Source organism: Maniola hyperantus, chromosome Z, assembly GCF_902806685.2.
Source record: "Maniola hyperantus chromosome Z, iAphHyp1.2, whole genome shotgun sequence".
NCBI classification, from domain to species: Eukaryota; Metazoa; Arthropoda; class Insecta; order Lepidoptera; family Nymphalidae; genus Maniola; species Maniola hyperantus.
In genome coordinates this window covers 4,524,431-4,542,395 of record NC_048564.1, presented here as the reverse complement: position 1 = coordinate 4,542,395, position 17,965 = coordinate 4,524,431, and the positions used below count along the sequence as shown (strand labels likewise).

At 38.7% G+C, this 17,965-nt stretch overlaps 1 protein-coding gene across 1 annotated transcript; it reads right to left on the bottom strand.

Annotated features, from left to right (window-relative positions):
- Positions 1–7,478: 7,478 nt before the first annotated feature.
- Positions 7,479–17,294, bottom strand: LOC117995681 (proton-coupled amino acid transporter-like protein CG1139). Its single transcript, XM_034983671.2, has 8 exons — positions 17,237–17,294; positions 15,002–15,062; positions 14,011–14,161; positions 12,923–13,129; positions 11,295–11,570; positions 10,576–10,754; positions 9,587–9,759; positions 7,479–7,738 (listed from the first exon to the last, which is right to left on the bottom strand). The coding sequence occupies exons 1-8, from the start codon at positions 17,283–17,285 to the stop codon at positions 7,500–7,502; spliced, it is 1,335 nt and encodes a 444-aa protein (XP_034839562.1). The 5' UTR covers positions 17,286–17,294; the 3' UTR covers positions 7,479–7,499.
- Positions 17,295–17,965: the final 671 nt, after the last annotated feature.

Here is a 17,965-nt window from a genome sequence, read left to right as displayed (position 1 = left end):
GAGATACGTAATCACCCCCCGGGTCTGCTCTCAGAGTGAGAAGGGTTTTAGCTATAATCTACTAAGTACCACGCTGGCCAAGTGCGAATAGGCAAACTTCACACACCTTTGAGACCTCTCAGGCATGCAGGTTTCCTCACGATGTTTTCCTTCACCCTTGAAACGCACAGAACTCCGGCAAATTAGAGGTGCTTGCCCGGAATCTTTGACTTATATATTACTGCACAGCCTTTTTTAGGGTTCCGTACCTCAAAAGGAAAAACGGAACCCTTATAAGGATCACTTTGTTGTCTGTCTGTCTGTCGGTCAAGAAACCTACAGGGTAGGTACTTCTCGTTGACCTAGAATCATGAAATTTGGCAGGTAGGTAGATCTTATAGCTGACATTTGGGGAAAAATCTGAAAACCGTGAATTTAGGGTTAGATCACACAAAAAAATTAAATTGTGGTCATGAACTAATAATTAGTATTTTCAATTTTCTTAGTAAGACAACTATATCAAGTGGGGTATCATATGAAAGGTCTTCACCTGTGCATTCTAAAACAGATTTTTATTTATTTTTATGTATCATAGTTTTAGTATCCTGCAAAATGTCAAAAAATACGACTGTAGTACGGAACCCTCATTGCGCAAGCCTGACTCGCACTTGGCCGGTTTTTTATATCGATTACAAGTTAACCCTTGACTGCGATTACACTGATGATGCAGTCTAAGATATTAAGGGGGCGAACTTGGAAGAGGAAGTCCTGGAAAATTTCTAAATTAGCTCTGGTCCAGTCTGGCTTCGGCCGTGCCTATAGTTACCTGGCAAAATCGGTAAGCGATTCAGTAGATTCTGGTAAGATGCCGTGTGGATACCGACTGGGGGTATCTGAATAATATGTTAAATAAAGCTGCCGTGTATCTTATAAATGCATCATCACGTCTTACCACCAGCTTAACACTAAATGATATTGCTAACTTATAGTCGAATTAAAAAATAAGTAACTAAGTAATTTAATTTTGAAAAATTATTGGGCAGGCCGTGTTAACTTAGTGGTTAAGACGTTCGACTCCTATTCGGTAGGTCAGGGCGATCTCGTCCGTCTCTACCTTTTCGGAATTACGTGCGTTTTAAAATAATATATTATACCTATCTTTAGCTTTAACGGTGAAGAAAAACATCGTGAGGTAACCTGTATGCCTGAGCATTCTCCCCAATGTTCTCAAATATATAGTCTATAAAAAGATTAATTATAAAATAATATAATACCACTAGAATCTGAAAGATCAACCGTGACTGCAGCTGCGGGTGGCCTGAAAAATATCAAACCTAAGTATATGAAAATGAAAAATACTTGAAGAATCTACAGATTCACTAAGTATATCTGATTCAAAACCGTGGCTATTAATACACTAGGAACATTAATCGGAAACAAAAAGGGGTTATGCATAAAGAAGATTAGGATTTGTACTACGCAACTCTCGGGAGTTCCATAGTCCTTTGGTAATACGATTACTATATTACGCCTTAGTCCGAAGCAAGCTCGAAACAAGCACCTGTGTCTGGCATCCGTACGAGGCAAAGTACGGGCTTATATTAGAAAAAGTACAAAAGGCCTTCCTAAGATACCTGTATAAACGTTGCTATGGATATTACCCTTTCCTATACCCAACCAAATTTCTGTTAGGTTGCTTAGGTTTCAACTCCCTGGAGGTCAGACGCATTTGCGACCAACTGAAAATTATGTGTCAAATTTTGCGAGGAGATGTTAATGCTCCAGAACTTCATGACCAACTGTGTCGCATACGTGTCCCTGAATCCAACAGTAATCTTCGTCCACGAAAAAATAAACTTTTCGTGGTCCCACATCATCGCACTGTTGCTAGATCTATGTCACCTATACCCCGTTCATTAGCATCATTCAACGCGCTTTTGTACAATGCTCAATGGGACCCATTTAATGATGGGTCTATAATACTGGTTCGGGAGTTACTGAAGTACGCTGAGAGCATTGCATGAATATGTCATTCAATGTTCTCAGCGTACCTAAATATTCAAAATTCTTTGATCTTTTATCGTTTTGTATTTTATGTCTTTTTTCTTGTACCTTTATTTGTATTTAAATTTATTATTAATCATCTAGTTAGTGTAAGTGGCACTGCCGTTCTAATTAGATATAAAAAAAATGAGAAAAGTGGAGATAAGACTCGCCATATTGACTTGACGTGTCATTCCAGCTTTCTCTTTACGCACTATTTAATTCAGTATACAGTGGCATAAGGCGCAACTTATGTTTTTCTGTCAAATTGCCGTATCTTTTATACTGTAATATCTTCTTACCTGTTGAAATCGCTTTTTGGTTTGGTTTGGGAAGCAACGCTGTGGAATACGGGACCGCTAACTTGAAGCGGTGAAATGTCTTCAGCGCTAACGGAGATAACGGCTGGGACTTCTTCAGCAGGCATGGCGGCAATAGCCACGACCTTGTGAACTCTTCGCAAAATAGTCTGCATCACGTATCGCACGACTTTCTTCGATTTATTGCTCATAGATTTCTTTATCTATTTATTTCTTAATAAGTTAAAAGGAGACACTCGGCTTGAACTGGGTCTAGAACTTAAATTTTTTTTCAGGCTTTCTTAATAACGTAGACACAAAATCTTCGTTCTGCCCAAAAGAATCCCTGCTTATTAATTCTACCAGTCAAACTTTTGTAATCGGAGGGGATGGGTCGAGGACTTTAAAGTTTTGTCTTACTAAAACCAATCCTATTGACCAAAGGAGGGAGGGTGTTAAATAGGTAAGTATAAATACTTATAAGAAGGTATGTAAGTAATATAAGAAGGTAGCTACTTACCTTGGTCTTGGTGCCATTAAGTAGTTTAGGATTGGGTGGTAGAGGAATCAGGTACATCGGCGCGGAGGGGGGACGAGGCGAGTACAATGCGACGGCACCGGGAGCGTTACTGCAGTTTTGTAAGTATATTTGTTAATATATACCTAATGTACCTGTTTATTATAATAATAAAAAACAGACTTATTACTATAAAAATATGTCAAAGTGTGTGTGTCTCATGTCTGTCTGTCTGTCTGCTAGCTTTTCACATCTCACCCATTTAAATGATTTTGATGAAAAGTACAACGATAGCTTACATCCTGGGGATGGACATACTTAGGCTACTTTTATCCCACAAAATCAAAGAGTACCCACGGCATTCTGAAGGGAAAGCCGATTCATTTAACCGATGTTTATGATATTTAGTACAGAGATAGCTTGCATTTCAGGTAAGGATCTAAATTCTGGGCTACTTTTGGAAATCAAAGAGTTCGCGCGGGATTTTTTTGCATTTGTGGGACACATTCAGTAACATATAAAATAATTACCTAAGTACTTTATAATTTGCCGTTATGGTGCAACATTAATATACATACCTGTATAGGTATTATGATTATTATTTATGTCGTTGGATTGTACAGAACACTTAGGTTTTGTGAAAGAAACGGCTGTTGCGATACTACCGGTCGCGTCCGTGGCCGTATATTATTTGCTTAGGTCTAGAAATTTGTATAAGATCACTAACTAGAGCAGCGGTGAAAGGATTGCTGGTGGGGTACAAACGGCGGTGGCTGGCAATCCAGTAGTGGACGGGCTGCGCGTGCGACGTGGTCTTTGGGGGTCAGATATGCTAGAAGTAAATACCCAATATAATATATTAAACTAAGTACTAACACAGCCGAATTTAGTTCTGCAGAGCAAATCCGCTGCAATTAAAACTTTCTCAATAGATAATTGAAGGTATATGACTCGCAGTCGAAAGTGCAGCGTTGGAATACCACTGTTGGAAGACTGAAGTGCGTTGGAGTCGCAGGGAGCCGCTGGATTCAGCTGGCGCAAGACCGTAGCGTGTTGAAGTCCCTACAAGAGATCTATGTCCAGCAGTGGACATCTATCGGTTGATGATGATAATGATGAAGGCCTAACAAAGTAACTGTGACGTGATGATTACCGTTCTGGCGAAGATCGTGATCGCGGTGCCCGGGCGCGCGCCTGCGGCAGCATATTATCAGCGGCTTCTGAACAAGCACACAAAATCAATAGGTATATAGGTAGGTACTCAGTTTTCCTTAACTGACTTAAAAGTCAATTAAGAAAAACTTAACTATAAACAAATCACTGAAACCTCGGAGAAACACGTAAGCGACGCGACATTACGAACCAATGGTAAATTGTTTCGACGATCCAAAAGCACAATTTTGTAAAAGTTTGTTTATTACACACATACTGGTATCATGATTTTATTTTCATTTCGCAGTAATAACATCCTATGAGTCGCGTATAGTGCGCCTCTTAAGTCAGTCAAGGAAGAATTGATTATATATCTAAACGAAAGATTAATTAATCTCTACCTTAACCTAATTAGGTAATCGGTATCTCATAATTTAAACATCGATACGAAATCCCTAAAATAAAATAAGTTTTAACTCACATTTTTCATAGCAAACTAAACTTAAATCCGTAAGGTAAGGTACGTAGAATCGACATCGAGTCCACGCCATGATAAAATTAAAATCTTGAGATAGAGGAAATGATGGCGACCTCCCTGCCTTAGTGGTAAGATTTAGCAACAGCCAAAGCTCATCACTAAGCACAACACAACAGTACAACAGTGCTCAGTGCTCGTGTAAGGAGGACAAGTGTTTGATTCCAGCCAAATTCGAATTCTTCGAGCGCCTCAAAGTTTTCCTTATGTATCTATTACGCTTACGGCAACGATTTTGGCTTAACACGTAGCGAGACCGCGTTGAAGTAAAAGTCGCCGGTTTTGCTTCTTCAAGTTCTCCAGACCTGCACGCTTTTTCACACATGCCGATCTTAAAAACGATGCTGTTGGGGGAATAGCTGCGAAAAACAAGATACTAAGATATTTCATTCATCATTGACATCATCAACATTTCAACACATCGTTGACCCACTACTGAGCAGGGGTTTTCTCTGTTTGAAACGGGGTTTAGTCTGAGTCTACCACGTTGGCCAAGTGCAGATATTGGGGAACAACACACTTCTGTGAGAAGATTGTAGAGAATCCTCAGGCATATAATATTTTCAAAAGCAAGTGATAATACTCAAACCTCTGGTTAGTTAGAGGTGCATGCTGTACCAGTGTACCGAACACTGACCTGTGCGGCGTCAGCACTTTTCGCATACCTCATGCTGGCGCCTAGCAGTTAATTAAGACAGTGCACCACGGGTCGCGACGCGCGACGCGCGTCCCAATCAAAGGATAGCCTTTGATTGAAACTGTGAGGTTATTTTTAAAAACTGATTTGAATTGTCAGAAATGATATGAAATTATTAATTTATCTTATAAAGATAGTTTAATTAAATCGACATTTCACTCATTAAAATAAAATAAATAAGCCATTTATTTCCAAAAAAAAATACATTAAAATACATTACTATTTAGATATGGTTGTTTTTATATTTTGGGTACCCATCTTTGGGTGTAGGCCTCCACTCATTAGATGTCATATATACGGTTGCTGGGAGGGTATCGAGTGAATTTGCATAAATACGGGAGTTTTACCCGTAATTATGCAAATTTACTATTAAACACATCGATTATATAGTATATCGATAGTCCACAATACTTGGTTATTATTTTAGGTCATAGATTAATTATTGGTCTCGCTATGTTTTAGGTACTGTTATCAACTCGTAAGCAGATACTCACTACAGATCCGCAACTTGCATTTTACTAGCTAAGTACTTAGTGCTGCTCAGTGTTCGCTAGCCGTGAGGAATCTAATAAAATAGGAAAGTATGAACTTTTAATTTTAAATTTTATATCAATCATCGGTTTAGAAATCAATAATAATTTTTGTGATCAGAACATGAGAATTGAGGAATATAGTACTACGCTCTAACGAGAGATAAAAATCTCCAAAATATTGTAATAAATCTGAAAACCTCCCCAAATGCTTGGCTTGGATGCTTGGATGAATAATTTGCTTGATTTATGGTCTGTCAAAAATATTTCATAGACGTGATAGAACGTGATCTATGTCTCAGAAGTCTCAGAATGTTTCATAGGCTTAGAATTTTTTCGCTAAGCCTACTTTGGAATGTTTACCATATTGACATAATAGTCCTGCATAGAGCGAGACCAATAATTAATAATCTATCAAAGAATTTCTAAGTACTACTTATGTAATCTATGTAGTCCTGTTATTTTTATAAAATGACGCCAGTGACGCCTTGTTTAGTGAAATTGGGTCTAAAAATATACCTATGAATAAATAAATATGATATTGTTGAAGGGCTGGCTCATTTTTGCGCATCAGATCAGCCTGGCTGTCCAGCGCGGAAATGTAGCCAGTATTCTTGGCACCATTCAACGCGGGTATGATTTGTATAGATAAGGCTAGCTTTGTTTTATTCAGGTTTTATTGTAATATTTTAATAAAAAAATATTGTTGTAGGTAAAATTACAACAATTATTTTCAACCGACCGACTCTTGACCGACTCCAACCGACAATTCAATCAACCGACTTCAAAAACACCCGGCCAAGTGCGAGTCAGACTCGCACACCGTGGGTTCCGTACTCGGTTATTTTTTCGACAAGTTGCACGAAAACTATTATGCATAAAATTAAATAAAAAGCTGTTTATGAATATGCAGGTCAAGCCCTTTCATATCATATCTCATTTGGTATAGTTATCTTACTCTGAAAATTGAAAATAATATTATCCTGCTCGTTTGCTCTCTATTTACCTGCCAAATTTCATAATAATTCTAGGTCAACGGGAAGTACCCTATAGGTTTTCTTTACAGACACGATGGATAGACAGACAGACAGACAGAAAGACAACAAAGTGATCCTATAAGGGTTCCTTTTTTCTAAGCTTTTTTCCTTTTGAGGTACGGAACCTTCAAAAGGGGGAAGTTCTCAATTCTCTGAGATTTCTCTGAGATTTCTGAACCAACTTGCGTTTCTTTTTGTAATAAATAATAGATGTTTGCGAGATGGCTTCATAAAGGATACTCCGAAATAAAATTAGAACGTAATGTAAAAAAATTAGACTTCATACTTTGATGACTACTTTTTACACCTTTATTACCTGTTATCTCCTAAAGCCACCATGATCCAAACAAACATCCAAACAAACGTTCTTCCCAGTGTTAAGGACAATAGGCAGAGAAACTTTTAGATTTTATAAAATAACGAAGGTCTGGCACGCACTGGATTTTAGTCCATCACTTAACGACAGCTTAGGATAGATTGATTATTAATTTATGCTGTAAATAGTTACGATAAGTACCTAACGATATTTAAAGTTAGTCGAGAGTAGAATTATAAAATAAATAGTAAAAATAAAACAATAGTAAAACAATGTTTTTATTAAGCACTGTCAGATAGTATTTTTTAAATACACCTATTAAATCAATAAAACAATGACAAGATTACGAGCTCTAGCAACTAGTCACGGTAAACTTATGGTAAACTATTGACTATTAGTGGGCTGCAGTAATTTCTAGAATACTCGTATAACAGCCGGAGAGGAGGCAGGCTATGCCTGCTATGACGATGAGCACATCCCGCAGTAGTCGATAGCGGCACAGGCCGTATTTGTCAGGGTACCACACACATGCGTCCATGATGCCAGGGAATATTATAGCCAGGAGCGAGAGACACAACGCACCGAAGAGAGCGATGAATGGGCCAAGTTTCGGCACTGACACCGCGAGCGCCCCTGAAAAGTTAAAAATATAAGTACAGTACGCGACCGAAAGTAATGCACATCGGCCTTTAGAATGACATTTCAGATTTGTAGAGCGTTATCTCTGTCACTCATACCTATATGACGTTTTGTCGGTCTCAATTACAGAGACAGTGCTTTAAAAATCGCCTTATAAAAGTCGATGTACATTACTTTCAGCCGCGTACTGTACTACTTAGGTGTATAACCTAAATCCTTCTCATTCCGAGAGCTTATTAGTGGGCGGACCTAGTGCGTTGAGATAATGATGGCGATGGGTTGAGATGATGATAATTATTACTTGTTTTCGTTAAAAGCACAAAGCATACAAGTAATTTTTCTTTAGCTGACAAGTTGATTCTCGCAGTAATGCGTAAACGACATGTTATACACGGTTGTTTTGTTGTACCTACTCCTACCACAAGCTTTACGCTTAATTGGAGGGGAAAGGAGAATATTAGTCAGTATGATAAACTTAGCTAATATTCTTTAAAAAACAATACGTCAAAAGCGTCGCCAAAGCTGTAGCTGACGCGTTTCTCCAAGAAGTTTTCTACCATTCGCTTTTATTAATCAGGTAAGCAAAATTAAATTATACAGAGTAGAGCCCGAGGTGCAGCGCCTTTTTTATTTTAATAGCAACTCAAAGTCAGCTTTGTTTACTCTGCCTTTGTGGCGGGGACTCAAAGCGGGGCACCTACTCAAAGACCTTCATTCCTCTCCGTATTTTATTCACCTCCGTGCTTTGCCGGCGTTATTATTCAATTATAACGTTCTGCGGGCTTAAAATATTATCTGTCAAAAAAAAATGCTGCGTCTCGGCTCCACTTGACTCTGTAGTTGTGCGTTGCGCCTTAATAATACTCAACATCAAAATATCGTAAGCAATTAAGTAGGTAAGCAAGTAGGTAACATCCGTAATTTCTTGTACTTAGAAGTTAGTTTTTTGCACTGTAAACAATTAATTGCAGCAGGTCAACTTCAGCAAGTTCTGTAATGACAACTTCTGCAAGTTTTATTGCTAGTGGACACTTATCATTAGGTTTAACACATTATGGCGGACTCTCATTATGTTATGTACATTTACTAGTCAGAAATTAAACTTGTAACTACATACCTAGTTATTTGTAAAGTGCCGCCAAATATACCTACTTCTAGATTAGAAATCTGTCCTACATAGGTAATATATCTACTGGTAGGGGAGCCCAAGTGGGGATTTTGGGATTTACTCGAGAGTCTCAGATTAAGACAAGGTAAGTTAATTAGATGCAGAAAAGTGTGCATTTCATCGATCTGATAATTTGAGCGTGACATAAGGAAATGGGAGAGCCACAAAGTTTCAAAATCAGCCATGACTTTTGGTTGCGTCCAAATCGTCAGTTTTTTTAATAGGAGCTACTGATGATTCACTTAACATCCCTTCTCAATATCTGACGCGCTCGATAAATATTTTTGGGTATATCTTCTTTGTTTTTTTTTTAATTTTTAGACTCGCGGGAAGTGATAATGCAGCCTAAGGTGGAGCGCCCCTTCTACACCTTGGTACGATCACCCCCACAGTGCAAACCGGCAGATAAATAATTTTGCGATAAAAAAACACGTGGGGCGCATTATATACTATTAATATCTAAAGCGCTCGAGTATTTCTCTATGATTTTTTTTTTTTACAATTTTGAAAACCTGTACGCGCTCTCCTCACCAGTGAAAGTGGTTACATCATATAACCTTTTTTTCTTTTTAGCACCTAATCTTCACAATCCAATAGGTCCCCACGACGCTCGAGTAAATCCCTATTTAGCATCTATGGGCTCCCCTACTATACATAACTACACCAAAACTCACACGGCAGTACAACCAAGAAGATTCGCAGCGCGTAGTCGACTAAACGGGCCTTCTTGCTTTCGCCCAAAGACCCTTTCATCTTTTGCCATATGATGGTATATGCAACAAAATTCTGCAGCGGAAATGATAAAAGGATTGCGAAGCCGATAATGAGTTTTGCAGCCTGCGCCTTTCTGCAAGAAATCAATCCTAGTAAGCTTTGTGTATCTATTTATACGTATACCTAATATAACAGGACAATTTCTGTACATACAATATACCTATTTTGAAAATTTTAATCGGGGGAAACATTATTATCGATATAGACCCTAAAACATTTTTTTTTTAAATTTTAGTCTGTCTGTCTGTCTATGCCCGCATCACGCGAAAACAGACGGAACGGATTTTTGATGAAATTTTGTTCAGTGGTGGTTGATAGTCTGGGTTAACGTATAGGGTCTTTATCCCTAAAAAAAGAGATTCTTCGGGATACGGGATCAAATTTTTTATCGATTTTACTCCATCAAATTTGTAACAATTTTCACAATTCTTTTTTTTATACAAACGTTATACTATCATGTTAGTGCCATCTAAGTTTGGTGCAGATTTGACAAATAGTTTCGGGAGTGGAAGACGGAACTCCTCAACGGGTAACAGCAAATCGATCGCGATCAGTATAATAGCTTGGTAAAAAGTAAACTCTTAACCATAATACATAGCCTATACCATACAATCCATTTTCATTTCTTCCCTATTTTCCTAGTAACCGGTTTGATTCCGGTAAAAAAATTGGTACGTACCTAAATGTCTTTGTGCAATTCAATATGGTTTTCATTAGTATTCAGAACATTTAAAAAAGAATCACTGCCTGTACCAGGGAGTACCCACGGGATTATAAAAACCTAAATCCACGCGTATTACGAAGTCGCGGACAATCAGCTAGTAACTTCTATGTTCATACGAGTTCGATTAAACGAACAAATTTTAGTAAGTATCTTTTGTTTACTCACTTTTCATCGTAAGGAAGGTTCAGCGTAATCGAAGCTTTGATGTCGTCCCCGTACTTGAGGTAACCGGCAACTCCCATCAATACGTACAGCGATGTGATGACTACCATGCCTACGTTGAACAAGCCGAAAAGCCCAACAAATCGCTTGGGCTTCTCCATATTGTACTCTAAGGCCAAAATCTAAAAAGTGACAAGCAAACTGAATAGAGCAAAGTAATTATAGACTAGCTAAGTATTAAGAAAGTTCATAAATAAATGTAAAGAAGCCACAACTCACTTACGAATGGCGCTTAAGTATGAATTTTGTATGAAATAAAGCGAGTTTAGCGTACTTTGCACGCACGCTACATTTCGCGCTTCAAAAATGCACGCCATTCATGCGTTCAGTCCGGCGCGTTCGCTCAAACCAATGGATCAGTCAGTACCTAACAATGTGGATTCCAACGAAGAAATACTTAACTCGCGCTTATACGAGCTTATTACCGCGTCTATTCACTTGTATTAAGAGGCGTATACAATTCTGAAGACGCATATACGCGTCACTTTTCTCATAACAAAAACTAGGTAAGTAGTAAGTACCTACCATCCAAATAAAAATATATGTATAGTGGAGTTAGCAGACCACAGAACTGAGATTAAGTATAGTCTGTTGGGTACACAACGATGGAAGATGTGCAAAGAAATAAAATTAAATCGGAAATGATACTGTAGGATACTAACCACTCCCACTGCTTCCAGTGCGAATAATGTGATACCGACAAAAACGGGAATTTCGATCAAGCCTTTCGGTTTCAACTTCTCTTCTTCTAACGTCACGTCGTCTTCAACCAAATAGAAAAAGACAAGGATCAATCCGAGCAGAGTGAGGATGTTCGAAATGGACGAGAACGGCGTCAAAAGTTTCAGGTCTTTGACGAGACCCATCAGCGTCAGCGGCGCCAGTAGGAAGCAGATGTGCAATCGCAATGATAGCTCTTGGCCGTAGAAATCGCAAACCTTCAGAAAAAAAGCATTTTCAACAATGGTATTATAGTAGTCCCCTACTAGATTTACAAAACCGGGTATAGGGGTATAATCGGGACATGACACTCTGACATGTTTCGAATTTACGCTTGCTTTTGCCCACTGCACTTGATTCTTATTGAGTAGTTTGTACAAACATTTTCAATGGAGCCTGCTTAGAAAAAATAAATACAAAAAAATAAGTTTCTATGGTGTATTTATACTATAATTTTCTGCAGATTAATCAAGTAAATTATTTTTTACGCGGATATTACGGTAAGTTAAATTTGTTTTGTAATGGTATAGCTAGGTTTTTTTAAATAGAGATAGCGAGCAAACGAGCAGGCGGGTCACCTGATGTTAAGTGATTACCGCCGCCCATGAACATTTGCAGCACCAGAGGAACCGCCGCGCCGATGCGTTGCCGGCCTTTTAGGAATTTGTTGGTCCGCCCCTTGAATAACCCCATGCTACAACTATACTATAATTAACACGTATTAAGTAAACAGAGCGATTTCTGGGTGCAATGTCATTGGGCCAATGAATGTACGGATTGAGAATTGGAAGAACGTGATGATTTCCAATGCTGGCAAAATCAGCTATTATTAGTACTAAGTACTTATTCCCAATTTGTCAGAAAATGGTGATCTAGAATACAAGATATGTGGTTGATAAAACAAACAAATGATTTGTAATCTTTCAACCTTATGTTTTATTAATTACTAGCTGATCCCCGCGGCTTCGCCCGCGTGTATATAATACAGCCTATGTCACTCAGGAATAATGTAGCTTTCTATTGGTGAAAGAATTTTCAAAATCGGTTCAGTAGTTCCAGAGATTACCCCCTACAAACAAACTTAACGACATTACCTCTTTATAATATTAGTATAGAAGTATAGATTTGCCTTAGTGTCCCGTTTCTAGCCCACTTTCCCCAACAAGGAACTGTATAGTGAACATTCAAATAAGGCACGCGTTCTAGACTTCTTACAGTTGTGTGGGACGCCACATCGACGATTTAGCTGCCATAATAATTATGGTCTAACTAACTTGTGCCCGCGACTTCGTCCACGTGGAGGTCTCCTCACGATGTTATCCTTCACAGTTAAAGCAAGTGATATTTAATTACTTAAAACGCACATAACCACGAACAGTTAGAGGTGTGTGCCTGGGATCGATCATCGAACCCCCGACCTCCGATTATGAGGCGGTCGTCCTAACCACTAGGCTATCACAGCTTTTCACGTAGCATTTCACGGCTATATACTTCTACAATAATAATAAGGTCCTTACTCAAATCGTAAAATATCTACCTATAGGTACCTACATATTTACAAAAAAATCACCTGTTTAATGTTCTCGGCAACAAATACACAGTAGATGGTACAGATACCGAGCTGCCACAGTATAAGAGTTGTCTCAACAAAATGGTAGTACGCTTTCGCAGAGAAGCGCATGCATGGCGGCCCGTCCCGGATTGCCAGCATCATCAACTCGGGATACTGTATATAGCCACGCCGATTTCGTTTGCACAACTCGTATTGGGCTGCAATCTGATATTATTGATAACGTAAGTATAAAATCCAACGCGACACGGCGAAGCCCTCGGTGCGCGAGGCAGATAGCTGCGCGAGTATGACGTAATGCAAACAAACAGTAACTAGTTTTCTAAATAATATAAACTATATTGATACGGAAAATCTACTAAAATTTCAAATTTAAATAAATAAATAAAGCTATATCAAATCAACAACGTAAAGAAACACACACAACACACACTCATACACACACACAAACACATACCCATACACGCACCACACATTGCATGCTAATTGTTTAGACTTATTTATAGTTTTTGTTAACACAACTATTATGTTTGAGACTGAGGAGGAGGAGCGGGGACCCTGAGACACAGGTTTATCAAACTTACTTCAGGGTTCCCGACACTAAGCTGTAAACCGACATTGTTGTCATTAATAAATTTTCATTTTCATTTCATTTCACACTTTGCCGGTGTTTTTAATTATTTACAAAGATAAAGGAAAAAAACTAGTCGAGTGCGAGTCGAACTCGCACACGAGGTCTCCATACTATCGTACAAGAAATAACACTTTTTAATCGACAAAGAACGAAGTCGCGCGTGAATCATGAATTTTGGACTATATACGAATTGGACCATTCACGAATTGGACCTTTTGCGAATTGGACCAACCACACACTGGACTAACTGCGAAAATGTGATTTGGACTAAATTATAATAAACGCCAATATACCTATATACATATATATATATATATATATATATATATATATATATATATATATATATATATTATATATATATGATATCGCGTCCGACATCGCCCTTTAGCAAGTGAATCATCGTTTCCGAGTGTGACGACGGGATGTTAAAAGAAATGTAAAGAGAACTCACGAGGAGATGTATGCAATAAGTGGCGAAGCTGGCGATGAGCGCGACTCCGGCGATGCCCAATATGATGCCCACGCGTAATACCGCGTCCGACATCGCTAGCACACCCGCTCCGATGCTGCCCTTTAGCAAGTGAATCATCGTTTCCGAGTATCTGACGACAGGATAGTAAGTAGGTAAGTACTTATAATGATTTGTTAATTACTTAATTGAAAAAATATTTTTTCACCTAAAAAACTAACTTTTTCACTTTATGTATTATGCGTAAAAAATGACTTTTCACGCGCCATTTTAACATTATGTATCCAAGTTCATGTCAAAAGTACGATTTTAGTCCTTATTTTAAAGGTGAAGCGTACTTTTGACATGACAGTTGACCCGTAGAGTTAAAATGGCGCGTGAGAAGTCATTTTGTACGTACTATACATTGTTTGATGACTCCCACACTATGCAGGAAATCCTGCATCGTGGCTGCCTATTTCGTATTGAATATAATTTTCATCATAATGACACTAATTGTCATCATCATGATCACCCCGTCACCGGCCGACTACTGAGGATGGGTCTCCTCCCAAAATGAGAAGGGTTTAGGCCATAGTCTGCATCTCTGGCCATGTGCGGATTAGCAAACCTCACACACCTTTGAGAACATTATGGAGAACTCTCAGGCATGCAAGTTGCCTCACGATGTTTTCTTTCACCGTTAAAGCAAGCGATATTTAATAAGTAGTTTAAAACGCACATAACTCCAAAAAGTTAGAGGTGCATGTCCATTATAGAATCCTAGATCTCCCAAGTAGAAGGCGGACGTCTTAAGCCATCACGGCTCGAAAACTAGGTATGTGTGTGCTTTTTTTATTTTATTTTTATTTGGGTCATTAAACTGCTCACAATCCTTAAACTTAACTTGACATTAGATAAGTAAATAACATATTACATACGAGTAAATACGATTGAAATTTTGCAATATGAGAAATTAAAATATAGTACTAACGTAGTAGGTTTTTCCACTACTCGATGCTCGTGAGGGTCGAAAGATTGGGCTTCACTTTCGGCTGAAATACATGATAGTAATGGATAACCAAGCTGATTCATAGCTTCATGGAAATACACACTGCCATGCAAAGTACAGTGAGTATCCAGATGGTACTTATGCGTGTTAATATCATCTATATTATGGTGACGCGAAATTGCTGATTAAAAGTTAGCGGCGGATATGTGGTGTAGGTACAATATCTAGATGTTTTGACAAATTCCCTGGCGTAGTGAGTGATCTGATAAGTGTGATGTCCCGGATTTTTTTGGCGATATCATAATTTCTAAATCATCTCTGGTCTGGTGTGGTGCGACTTCAGTCGTGGCTAGTAATCACGGACTACGGCGTTCCGGTACGATGCCGCATAAAAACCAATAAAGAGTAATTTATATTATTTATTTATTTAAAATCCTAAATCTAAATATATAAAAGGAAAAGGTGACTGACTGATCTATCAACGCACAGCTCAAACTACTGGACGGATCGGGCTGAAATTCGCCATGCAGATAGCTATTAAGACGTAGGCATCCGCTAAGAAAGGATTTTTGAAAATTCAACCCCTAAGGCGGTGAAATAGGGGTTTAAAATTTGTATAGTCCACGCGGACGAAGTCGCGAGCATTAGCTAGTTTTAACAATATATGCCCTTTACAATGTTACGTAGTCATTAGTTACTAAGGACGTATGGTTTAATTAAACTCTACCTTACCCCTTCCAAGTTAGCCCTCTTCCATCACACCACCAGGTAAGATCGCAGTCAAGGGCTATAACTTGTAACGGAATAAAAAAAGGCATATCTATAGTACGCGGCAGATCGGATGGCAAACGGGGTATGAGGTGGGGGACGAAGCGCACATCACCCGTGCTATCCCGACTGGGCTAGCGCAGGGGTTGTGCGGGTGTGCGAGGCGTCCCCACCCCGATAGCCATCTTGATCTGTCGCGTACTATAGTAGTTAATGGATAGTGTAACAACATACATAGTGTAACTCTTGTTATCTTAACGGGGCTGGAAAGAATATAAAACTTATTACAAAAACTGTCGTAGATAACCGTGAAAAAAAAAACCGTACGGAAATTAAGAAAGTTCGGAAGTTTCAATTCCAAAACAAAAAAGCTTCTATCTCCGGAAAGCGTTTGTGGGAGGACGAACTAATACGCTCTCCCCTCAACTCTCGATGGAGGTAGCACGAGTCGAAACTTTTTCCCAGTGTTCTGCTTCAATGCAGAGCCAACGAGAGATTGCGTTTTTGCCGTTTCAATAACAAATATCAAAGTTAATGTGCACACAACGTGGCACACAATATTATCAATACCCATATTATAAATGCGTAAGTGTGTTTGTTTGTTGGTTTGTCCTTCAATCACGTCGCAACCGAGCAACCGATTTACATGATTTTTTGCATGTTTATAACTAAAGACCTGGAGAGACATAGGCTACTTTTGATCCCGGAAAATCAAAGGATTCCCACGGGATTTGAAAAACGTAAATCCACACGGATGAAGTCGCGGGCATCAGCTAGTTTTATATGTAACTGACAGACGTCAAAAACGCAATCTCTCCTTGGCTTTACAATGGGACTTTTAACCATCAATAGTGGCGAATATTGGCTAATAATAATGATAATCTAAATAAAGATAAAAAGGAAAAGTTGACTGACTGGTCTATAATTTAATGCACAGCTCAAACTACTGGACGGATCAAGCTGCAATTTGGCATGCTGATAGCTGTTATGGCGTAGACATCCGCTAAGAATTTTTTTTGAAAATTCAGCCCTAAAGGGGTTTTGTGTAGACTGTAGTTCACACGTACGAAGTCGCAAGCATCTAGTGATAAATAAGGACAGAGATAGATAAAAAACCGGCTAAGTGCGTGTCAGGCTCGCGCAATGAGGGTTCCGTACTACAGTCGTATTTTTTCGACATTTTGCAAGATAATTCAAAAACTATGATACATAAAAATAAATAAAAATCTGTTTAAGAATGCACAGGTGAAGACCTTTCATATGATACGCCACTTGATATAGTTATCCTACTTAGAAAATTGAAAATACTAATTATTAGTTCATGACCACAATTTTTTTTTTCGGGTTCCGTTTTTCCTTTTGAGGTACGGAACCCTAAAAAAGATTCCGACGAATTGAGAACCTCCTCCTTTTTTGAAGTCGGTTAAAAATAATGAAGAAGGTACTCACATCCAGTGATTTGGCCGACAATGCCGGCCATAAACTTGTACACAAACATTTTGTTGGTCTTGTCTCTTATTGGTCGATTGCGAAAAGCGAAAACAAGCTAATTATATTATCGCCCTTACTGTGGAAATAATTACACCTACGTAACAGAAAACTAGAAATTTGTATAGGTATTTACAAGTTTTCTTGTTTCGACTTGGTTATTTGTTTTGAGCTGATAGTTCCAGTGGTTCCAGATTTCCAGATCCAGACATTTATTTTGACAGAAGATCAAAAAAATTATCATAGGTTGTCAACAAAAGTGTCTTTGAGTAACGTCAAGTCAGTAAATGAAAAGAAAGAAAGACAGATCTGTGAAAAAAATGAAACCTTCCTTCTACTATCTTATCCTTCTACACGAGCAGCCTGTGGATCGATTACACGCAAAAGCAGTACAATGCCCTGCGTGTACAATATAATAATGCATTCAGGATACTGATGGGGCTGCCTAGATTCTGCAGCGCGTCAGGGATGTTCGCCGAGGCGCATGTAGACTGTTTCTATACTACTATGCGGGCGCGGTGCACATCCTTGTTGCGTAGAGTCCGGTCCAGCTCCAATGGCCTCCTGAAGGTATTTTCTGCATATTTTCTGACAGGATCGACTGCCAGTACTTGAGTAACTGTTGTATGATTCACGTGCTGGCAAATCGATCCTGTCCTAATTTAAATAGTTATAGATATTTTACTAACA